At 56.7% G+C, this 10,819-nt stretch overlaps 1 protein-coding gene across 2 annotated transcripts; it reads right to left on the bottom strand.

Annotated features, from left to right (window-relative positions):
- Positions 1–636: 636 nt before the first annotated feature.
- On the bottom strand, positions 637–10,806 carry OTOP3 (otopetrin 3). 2 transcript variants are annotated; one of them, XM_082706036.1, is made up of 8 exons: positions 9,837–10,446; positions 9,514–9,612; positions 4,682–5,098; positions 4,456–4,592; positions 3,758–3,816; positions 3,366–3,484; positions 2,390–3,204; positions 637–1,307 (listed from the first exon to the last, which is right to left on the bottom strand). In XM_082706036.1, exons 3-8 carry the CDS (start codon positions 5,076–5,078, stop codon positions 1,137–1,139), a joined length of 1,698 nt encoding a protein of 565 aa, XP_082562162.1. In that variant the 5' UTR covers positions 5,079–5,098; positions 9,514–9,612; positions 9,837–10,446; the 3' UTR covers positions 637–1,136. The 2 variants fall into 2 exon arrangements, with proteins under 2 accessions (XP_082562162.1, XP_082562161.1); XM_082706035.1 differs by lacking the exons at positions 9,514–9,612; positions 9,837–10,446 and adding an exon at positions 10,533–10,806.
- Positions 10,807–10,819: the final 13 nt, after the last annotated feature.

Below are 10,819 nucleotides of genomic sequence, written 5' to 3'. Positions count from 1 at the left end.
TTCCCAGAATCAGACTCCAGAGGGCCCTCCACATCAGCCCAGAAACCAACATTTGTCATTTTCTTGGGTGGAAAAATGGAGGATTGTTCTCTCTTACCCAGCACGTGGCCCCCGGGGCTCTGCTGGCCCCAGGAAGGCACGGAAACAGTGCTCAGGGTCCCTGGGGCTGCAGCCCTGTGCTTCCCAGTGCTCAGCTTCATGGGGAGGGGCCCATGCAAAGCCTGGGCTGCCCTGCCTGAGCCTCGCCCTGGGCCCCACCTGGGGCACAGCCCACTGTTTGCCCTGGACTCAGGGAGATGCATGGCCTGTCAGTCCCTGCCCTCTCTACCCGATGGCCCAGAGGATACAGCAGGCACGGGGACCAGACAGCCAGAAGCTGCAGTCCCTGTGGTAAGCCAGTCGCAGTCACCTGGGGCTCTGTGCCAGAGAGAAACCTGCTAGCGAGAGGTGGGGGTGTGTGAGAGCCCCAGCCCCTCTCCTTACCAACTACCATGAGTCAGACAAGGGAAGGACTGGTTTAAACCCCTCCTGGCTCAGAAACAGACTGTTCCAGTCCTGACCAGGAGGACCGTCCCTTTCCACCATATTTGGAGTGGCAGCTCTGTCCCCGGGAACAAATGTCACGAAGCCCGAATGTAATCGATCAAACAAACAGGGTTTATGGCAGCAGGAGAGAGCTGTTGAACCCTGCCTGGTAGCTAATTAATGAGCTCATTAGGAGACAGAGTACATGGGGAAGGAGGGCCAGGGGCGCCTTTGGGGCTGCCAACTTCTGGGATGTCCTGGGCTGAGCTCGGACCTAGTGCCTGTCCCACAGAAGGAGGCCAACCCCAGAGCCCGGCTGGGGCCACACCCCTCCTTGACTCAGGCTGCCCACGGAGCACCCTGGCCTGTACTGACTGTGGTAGTGAGCAGGGGCAGGCATGTCCCAGGCATGGACATCAGAAGCTCAGGGTCCAGGTCCTGCCCTTGGTCTCGGGCTGCAGACAGTGCCCTCCATCTCAGGGAGGATCTGGGGAGGGGGAGGCTTTGGGGAATCCAGTCTGGTCTGGGTATCCCTTCTCAGAGGCTCTGGGCTACCTTCTCTCCAACATTGGCACTTTGGAGTTCTGCCAGGGGTTGGTCGGTGGGCAGCCTCAGGCCTCCAAGTAGACCTCCACCAGCCCCCCGACAGAGTGCATTCGGTAGAAGACCCCCAGAGGCAGGCCAAAATTGACGATGGTGAACCAGGTCCGATAGCCATAGAATTCTTGTTCAAGCCCGTTCTCGAACTCCGGGTGTATGCCAAACGCGGGCATCATCCACAGCTGGGGAGGAGAAGAGGGGGTGAGATAGGGAGTGGGTTCTCCGTGCCCTAGGACATTCCACTTGGGGCGGGGGGAAGCAGGCCCCCACCCTAACATCTCCTCAGCCCTGGGCTTTCAAAGCCAGCCTTCCCCACACTACCCCCCACCCCATACCACAGCCACCTCCCTGACTTGCCAGTTTGAACTCCAGGGGGCCCATGAGGCCACACACTGCCACCAGCCATGGCCCCACCTTCTGAGCCAAGCTGGGTTCCTCTGTGCCCCAACCTCAACCCCCTTCTTCCAGTGTTAACTTTCTCTGCTCCCTCCACCCGACCTTGGCTTCTGTCCAAATTCTGCCCCTTTCTCAAGGCCCAGACTCAACCTTCATGAGCCTTCCTTGGCCCCTCGGGCCTGCACTTCCTGCTCTGAGCTCCTACTGCACTTTCGGGCCAGGTTATGGCATGTGGCGGTGGCTTCACCACCTGAAGAGTTTCCAGCACGACCCACCTGGGACGTGATGTTCGACATGCCCTCAGACCACCCTGGTTGTCTCGGCATTGCCGGGACCACCTAAGTCTCAGTTTCCCCATCTGCCAAACAGGCGCCGGGATGGTGCCTAACGGGTCCTGCTGCTTGGGGTTAGCGAGTGGCATCAGTGAGATGCCCAGCGCAGCATGGAGAGGCGGACAAGGGACCTCAGCGGTTATCCAAGCATTTATCCTTAACTCCTTCTGCTGGAGAGTTTTTAGAAAACCAGGCACTTGATGATCTCTTCCGTTGACCAAATTCGGCGGGTTCCCAGGTGTCTCTCCAACTAGAGAGTAAATTTGCGGAGGATGGAAATCTTACGTTTCTTGGTAAAGAGCACTTAGCGTCATGCCTCGCACGTTCACTCATGCCAGGCACCTTGCAGGACGCTGGGGGGACCCTGCTCTCAAGCAGCACGGGGCTAGGTGGAAAGAGGCAGGTGTCCTCGACAATACAAGGGACAGGCCAATCGCCCTTGCCATAGTCAACGAGCCCTGGAATGCCCCCGGCCAGCTTCGTCCCCACGCGGCACGCCCCGCCCCCAGCCCCGCCCCCAGCCCCTTCCCACTCACTGTGATGTTGCAGAGGATGAGGAAGAGCGAGATCTCCTTGAGCGCCCGCCGCTTCCAGTTGAGGTGGCTGTAGGAGTGGATGTAGGCCAGCGAGGCCCGCCGCAGGTCCTGGCCCAGCTCTAGCAGGGACCCCCGGCGGGGAGGCTCAGCCTCTCGCTTCCCTGCCGGGTCCTCGGATGCGGTCTCCCAGAGCGGGCGCCGGTGCAGGCCCTCGATGATGAAGAGGTTCTGCGCGATGTGCTGCAGAATAAGCAGCAGCGAGTAGGCCAGGATGAGGCGGTTGAGCAGCTCATGGGGGCGAGTGGCCACGATGGCCACGATGGAAAAGTAGGCGATGCCCATCTGGCCCAGCGCCGCGCCCATGAGCAGCACCACGTCCAGGCTGCGGGTGGGGTTTTTGAGCGTGTCCAGCTCGCGCTCCTCCAGCCCGTGGATGGCCGTGCCCGCCAGGCATGCCAGGCTCATGGCGGGCAGCACGGCTATGTAGAAGGCATAGTAGAGGGTGAAGTACTGGCGCGCAATGGCGGGGCCACTGGCTTCGATCTGGAAGAGCACGAAGACGCACACGCCCGCCACCAGGGCCAGCAGGCCCAGCAGCGGCCCAAAGATGGCCCCGTGCAGGCGGAAGGGAGGGGTGCCGGGGTGAGCGCCTGTGTGGGGCGCCAGGCGGCGGCCGACGTTCTTCCACATGACAAAGAGCACAGCGCAGCAGATGAGGCAGTACTCGGTGCTGAAGGGGTAGAGCATCAGGTAGCCCTTCTGGAAGACCTCACACACGGTGGCATTGAGACAGAGGCAGGTGCTGGTGTCGTTGCCTGGGAGGGGGCAGGGTGCGAAGGTATGACAGTTACTCCGATGGGCCTTGCTCCGAGGAAACCAGCTGCACCGGGAGGGAGTGTCGCGTGTGTGTGTGTGTGTGTGTGTGTGTGTGTGTGTGTATTTGCGTTTGAGGCTGGGAATCACATCTCCTCCGTACCAAAGAAGTTTTCCATGAGGGCGTTGAGCTCAGCCTCGATCTCACGGTGCATAGAGTCGTTGGTGACAGCCAGAACCCACAGCAGCAGGTCTGTGGCCAGGGTCAGCATTAGGCCACACCTGGAGGAGGTGCCACACTCTGGCCACACAGCCTGGCCAGCTCCCCAGGTGCCCCACCCTCATCACCACTGCCTTTGGGGTGACCTCTGTTTCCCAAAGCCAGATCCCATTTGACATAAGGACTACAGGGGAGGCAACCCTAGGAGTCGCTTGGGACCCCTTCGACTAACCCACGGCCCCAGGGACACCATGTCCAAGGACGTTGTAGGAGAAGGTGCTAGCAGGGGGCTGGGGGAACCCAGGATTGGAGGGAGAGAAAGGATCCCATCTTACCTAGTGAAATTGGTCTGGACCTGAACACAGTCCTTACAGTGTTTCCAAAGCACCCAGGTCTGAAAGAGATGGGGCCTTGAGCCCAGGGCTGTTGGTAGTGGTGGTGGGACTGTGGGGCATGTGTCCCAATTCCTTGTGTGTATTTACAATGGAAGTGACAGTGAGGAAGTCTGGATTGGAATCCTGGCTCTGCTATTTCCTTGCTGTGTCATCTTGGGCCAGTGGCAAAGTATTTCAGAACCTTGGTCTCCTTAGCTCTAAAACGAGGCTACATAAAATGCCTACCTCTCCAGGGAATGCCTACTCACTGGGGAGATGGAAAGGATGACGCAAAACAATGCCTAGCGCAATGGCCGGCCCGGGACAGGGACTCAGGAGCGCGAGTAGTAGTAGTAAGTACCCCTCGCTAAGAGTAGCTCTGTGTACCTGGTTGGGGGGGGTGGGGGGTGTAGATTTCATTATATGCAAATATGCATGGGCAGGTGTATTTGTAGGGGTCTGCATTTCAGTGACACATTGGGTGTGCAGGTACACGTAGGTGTGCGTGGTTGTGGGTACGTGGAGGCAGACATTCATGGGGGGCTGTGGTATGTGTGTACCCCAACCCCCGGGCCATGTACGTATTTGCCTGTGTAGCGATTTCTAGGCACAGGTGGGGCCTGTGGGCACGAGGTGCGGGGACGGGAGCGGAATGTCACCTGGACGCCGATGAAGATCATCTCGATGACAGGGAAGATGAGCTCCAGCTGCGACTTGCAATGGATGTGGCTCACGTCGTAGCCCACCCGGAAGATGTTGAGGCAGATGCTACAGCTGCCAAAGAGCACCAGGGAGCCTGGCCGGGCCAGGGGGCTGTTGAAATCTCCCCGAGACCTGGCTCTCCCACCCCACCCCTCCCCACCCACCCAGTGGCCCCACACTCACCCCGCACCCAGATGGGTCCCGCGTGAGGGTCATGGTAGAGCACGGCGCGCGGGTGGCGGGTGGTCTGGGCGGCAAAGTAGAGGAGCCAGAGGAGGGACAGGGCCTTCAGCGCGGCCAGCAGGATCCACACATCACCCAGCGTGATGGCCACGTTGTTGAAGATCATACTGCAGATGAAGGCTCCGCCCAGGAACACCACATTGAGGGCCAGGAGCCCTGAGAAGAGCTGCCCCGCCTTCTGGGCCTGCCTGTCCCTCCGCAGCAGCAGCGAGAAATGCCGCACCAGCCAGGACCGCTGGTGGGGCGAGGCGGGAGCTCCGGTTTTCTCAGCCCTCGCGTCCACTTGGCTCCCCTCGGCCGGGGCTGCTCCGGTCTCCTGTGCTTCCGGGGAGGCCATGGATGGAGCCTCAGAAGTGGCTGGGGAGAAAGGGTCCTGGTGGGCTGCCAGGCTGTCCTGGCTTCATGGAGGGGACTGCTGTGTGACCTAGGGCAAGATACGCAACCTCCCTGGTCGGACAGGGGAAAGGACAGCAGCTGCCCTGTTTACTTTACAGGACCCGAGGAGGTTCAAACAGACCCGGGCATCTGGAAATTCTTTGTGCTCTAAAGAAACATGGGGGTTATTTTGATTGGCTTGAGGAACACCTCTCTCCCAACGCCCTGCAGGGCTATCCCACTCTCTGCCTCAGTGCCCGATCTTGAGATGGAAAATAACGTCTGTTACGGGAGCCACGGGGACGTCGGCATCATGTCTGGAAACTGGCCATTTTCCAGGGTTGTGACTTTGCGTCACGAGAAGGCAGCTTGTGTTCCGCTGATGTCTGGGAGGAATCTCCCTTCTTTTTTTAAAAAAATTTGGGAGATTTTATTTATTTATTTGAAAGAGAGAGCATGAGGGCGGGGAGTGTCTGAAGGAGAAGCAGACTCCCCGCTGAGCAGGGAGCCGGATGCGGGACTCCATCCTGAGACTCCAGGATCATGACCTGAGCTGAAGGCTCTGAGCCACCCAGGCGCCCCAATCCTTCTGAAGGCAGGGAGCGCAAGTAGGTGTCCTCTCTTGTTCTGACTCTGGTTAGTTGGGTAGTGGTTGCCTAGCATGCTGTGTTGAGAAGGATCCTGAGGCCGAGTGTGGCTGTCATTTGATACCCTATTATGGTTACATATGGGTATAGATAAAATTACTCCTTTTATTTATTTTTTTTAAGTTTTTTTTTTTAAAGATTTTATTTATTTGACAGAGAGAGATCACAAGTCGGCAGAGAGGCAGGCAGAGAGAGAGAGAGAGGAGGAACAGGCTGCCCACGGAGCAGAGAGATGCGGAACTTGATCCCAGGACCCGGAGATCATGACCTGAGCCGAAGGCAGAGGCTTAAACCCACTGAGCCACCCAGGTGCCCTAAAATTACTCCTTTTAAAAGGTCTATAAAGGGGCACCAGGGTGGCTCAGTGGGTTAAAGCCTCTGCCTTCGGCTCAGGTCATGATCTCAGGGTCCTGGGATTGAGCCCCACATCAAGCTCCCTGCTTGGCGGGGAGCCTGCTTACCCCCACCCCTGCCCGCCTCTCTGCCTATTTGTGATCTCTGTCTGTCAAATAAATAAATAAAATCTTAAAAAAAAAAAAAAAAGGTCTAGAAGACACCCACCAGATTGACAATAGGAGTTTCTTCTGGGAAAGGGAGGAGGGTATTAGGTTTGGGGACGGTTTAGTGTTCTAGTTTTTAAAAGCACGTTATTCATCTAATTAAAATTAATTTTAAAGCACATTAAGGTTTATGGGGAAAAGTTCTGGGATAGATTTGCAATGTCTGCCATGAACAAGGGACTTGGAAACAGCATGCATGCTATGCCCCAGACTTGGACAGAATTGACTTTTGTATGCACCATCCCCCCCACCCCGACTCCCAGACAACCCAAGAATGCTCAGCACAACATGGGGAACACCACTCTTGACTCTTCTCTTTCCCTGGATGTCTCCTGCTACTTCCTCACCTTCCTCATGCTTCCACTCAGGCCAACTCTTTGCCATGCCTTTCTTGAACCCAAATATCAGGTCGCAGCATTCCTGCAGTTCAGGGCCCCAGCCTGGAGCCCAGCACCCTCCCCTGTGGGCCCTTCAGGTGCCCATTCCTTGTGGGACTGAAGCCACACTAGAGAGTGGGGATGTCCTGGGTGCTGTCCTTGTGGGAGGCTTCTCCTCAGCGGACCTGGGAGGCTCTCTCAATATCCCCAGCCACCTCTGGTGCTTTCCTTTGGGGCTGCCACTGCCCTTGGTGCTCTGGGCCCATGGATCCAAGTGCTCTCTGTCCCTATCCTCCAGGCTATAGGAGGCCTACACTATCTCAGCGAGTGGCGTCTTCGTCCCCACCTTTCCTAGAGTAGCTGGGCACCCTCCTTACCTCCCCGCTTGCCCCTCCACCTCTAAGGTCCAAACCTGTTCATTCTAGCCCACAAGTCTCTCTTGGATTTTTCTTTTCTTTTCTTTTTAAGATTTTATTTATTTATTAGATAGTGAGAGAGGGAACACAAGTAGAGGGAGTGGGAAAGGAATAAGCAGGCTTCCCGCTGAGCACGGAGCCCAATGGGGTTGGATCCCATGATCCCTGGGATTGTGACCTGAGCCAAAGGCAGACACTTAATGACTGAGTCACCCAGGTGTCCCTCCCTTAGGTTTTTCTTGACCTCAACCTCTACCCTAGTCCAGGGCCCCCTCCTCTCTCTCCTGGACTGGGTCTCCTTATCCACTGTGCCTCTCCCCTACTTCAAGCCCAACAAAGGCAGCCAATTGCTGTGACTTATTCCAGTAAGTCACGCAGAGAAAGACAAATACCGCAAGAATTCACTCATATATGAAATTTAAGAAACAAAACAAATGGACAAAGAGAAAAAAGGAGACATGAGAAATCAGACTCTTAGAGAGCAAACTGGTGGTTATGGAGGGGAGGTGGGTGGGTTAAGTAGGTGATGGGAATTAAGAGCACACTTATCGTGCTGAGCACTGACGAATGTATAGAGTTGTTGAATCACTATAGGGGACTATAGGGGACTGTATGTTAATTATACTTGGGTTAAAATAATACATTTTTTAAAAGGCAAACAACTACCCTCAGGATAAAGTCCAAACTACCTTGCATGGCCTGCACAGCCTTTCATAAGGAAACCAGGCAGTGCATGTTTTGTCTGGGCTTGGAGGCTAGCTTCTGTTGGTTGCTTCCTGGTCTTGCCTTGACTTACCTCTCTAGCACTGTCCTCGGACCCCACTCCGTGCTGTGGGCTGTGTCATCTCGCTGCAGCTCCCACAATGTGCTGGCTTTGGCTCATCTCCCTGTCCACGCTCACTCCACCCTTTGCCCATGATGCCCGCCCCCTTGCCCTCTGGCTGACTGCAACTTAGAGCAGAATCCCACCTCCTCTAAGCGGCCTTCCCTGAACCCCATGCCGAGGCTGCACTAGGAACCCCCACTGCACCCCGAACTTGTGGCTGCAGCATCACTTATCATGCTCGCTCCTTTTAACTCACTGTGTTTTGCTCTGTCTTTGCCTATGGACTCTGAACTTCAGAAGCATTAGCCTTCTCCTCTCTGTAACCACCAAAAGACCCTTACCACATCTGTCTTTAAAATACAACCTCTCTAGCCCCCACACTCCCACATGAACTTGCTCAATATTTATACCTTCTTTGGTTCTCTAATGGCAAATAGAATAAGAACACTCGGGCCTTTCTTTAAGTTTCTACAGGTGATTTTGTCCCCCTTTCCCAGGTGTCTCTGTCATCTTTGCTACAGTTTCCCCCCTCCCTGTCCAAACTCTCTGTCACACTTGAGAACCGGCCCCCATATTAATCCAGCCCCAGCCAGAGGGCTTCAGGGCTCCACACTTCTTGTGCCTTCCTGATTCACTCCTGGAGCCTGCTGTTCCTCTGCCTTGTCTGCCACCCTCCACCAATGGCTCTCACCCATCCTCATCACCTACCTTAAGCACCTCTCCCGGGAAGCATTCTCTCCCTGCTCAAGCATCTGCTGAGAGTGGGTGTGCACTGTCTGGGGAGGGGCTGTGATCATGGCTGGCTCCCCTCAAGGCCAGGAGCTCCTCCGGGTAGAAACCAGGTCCTGCTTAACTTGAACCCTCCAAACCTAGCACAGGCAAGACGCTCTCACTGACAGACTCTGCCATGTTCTGGGGGAGATTTCAGCACCCAAGACATGGACAGAGACCCTTCTCGTTCTGTGCTTTCCATCCCTGCCCAGCCCGGGAGACTTTAGAGATGATCTTCATCTTTCCTCCCAGGCTCCCCCGCCTAAATTGAGCAAGCGTAAGGCTCCTAAGGACACCTCCCTGCCCCGTTTCTCCCAACTCTGACTGCTCGATTTCAGCCTTCCCCAGAATCTCTCCCGTCTTCCCAGGGCAGTATCGTCTAATGATTAGGAGCCCAGTCTCGGGGGGCTCCTGAGTGGCTCAGCCAGTTAAACATCTGCTTTTGGCTCTGGGTAACTAGCACAGGGTCGTGGGATCTAGCCTCAGGTTGGGCTGCCTTCTTGGCAGGGAGTCTGCTTCTCCCTCTCTCTCTGCCCCTTGACTCCCCCCTCCCCTCACTCGTGGGCTCTCTTTCTGCTTTCTCTATCAAATAAATAAATAAGTCGTCTTTTTAAAAAAAGAGTCCAGATTCTGTCGCTTACTACCTCTGTGATCGTGGATAAACTACTTAGACCCTCCGTACCTCGGTTTCCCCATATATAAAATGGATGTACAACTATGGAATAGTATCTGGTACATAGAAGTTGCTCAGTAAAGATTTCTTGAATGAATAAACGAGGGACTTAAGACATAATACTTACCTCATAGGGGTTTTCTCAAAATTAAGTGATTTAATGCATGTAAATGCACTTAGAGCCTCTTATACATTTCCTTCCAGTTTTGCCGAGGTCCTGGAGACGCTGGTAGGGTCGGGATTACTGGTGAATTTTAGGGGCGGTTTTTGCTTGGACTGCAGGCCTAGAGGGGACACTGGAGAACAAGATTCCGGGTCCTCTCTCTCCAGGGTCCTCGCCCTATCTTCCCTGTCCCCCCACCAATCCAACCCTCCGACAGTCGCTAGAGGGAGTCCTGAAAGGGGCGAATTCCGTCCGCGGCGGGGAGTGTGTCCGGGTAGGGCACGTACGGGTCTCGGGGAAGAGCGGGAGGGCACCCAGGACTGACAAGGAGGAATCCGCCGCCCTCTGGCACTTCCCTCGGCGCGACGCCAGTCCAAGGGAGGGCCGGAACACCAAACTGGTTTGTGGGTCTTGATTAGAGACAGGTGATGAAAGTGGCGCAGCCGTCGGGGCGCGGCGCCTGGCTAGGAGCGCAGGGCCAGCTCCGGAGGAGGAGGCTGAGCGCGGACTGGGAGCTTGGGTCTTTCTCTACGAGCCACTCGAGGGACTGCGGGGCCTGGGGCAGCCGCTACGCATATGCCTCAGACTGGGCGTCCAGGCAGTCCCGACTCCACACCCCTTTACCCAGCCGTCCCGGTTTTTGCTTCTTTCTGGCCTCGGCACCCACCTTTGGCTGTGCGCGCGCAGACCCGCTGGGGTGGGGCGCGCCCTGCTGACTTTTGTGTGCGCCCCATCCGCGGAAAGGAGGTGGGGCGCGGAGCTAGAGTTGGGGTAGGGGGCAGAGAAGGGCGGGTTCCGTGGTCGCCAGGGGTTGGTCTCCGCCCACTCATCCCGCCCTCCCTCTCCTATCCCTGTAGCCCCTAGTCTTTGAACCTGGTACTGGGGGCGGAATAGGTGTCACTGTCAAGGTGGGCTCCCCGGGAATGTCCCGCCAGCAGTCCAAGGGCGCTCCCTGAGCCTAGCCGGGCCGCCGGGAGCCTTACCTGAGGCCTGGCCGGGCATCGCGGCCGGCTGACCACCGACTGCGAGCACAGCGCGGATCTTCAGTCCTGGTGAGGCCCCCGCGCCCGCACCGATACCCCCGACGCCCTCCCCTCGCGGGACTGCGCAGCCGCTGCTCGGGCTCCTTGCCCCATCGATTTTTCTGTTGACTTAGGGGATCTCATTAATCCTTCGTTAATTACCCCGCCAGGGGCTCCAGCCCGGGCCGTGCAGCCAATAGCGAGGCGGCTAGACGGGAGGGCGGGGCAGGAGGCGGGGCAGGCTCGCG

This window comes from Mustela nivalis (genome assembly GCF_964662115.1).
Source record: "Mustela nivalis genome assembly, chromosome: 17".
Taxonomy (NCBI): domain Eukaryota; kingdom Metazoa; phylum Chordata; class Mammalia; order Carnivora; family Mustelidae; genus Mustela; species Mustela nivalis.
Note: the sequence above shows the minus strand (reverse complement) of the source record. Positions and strands in the feature narration are given on the sequence as shown.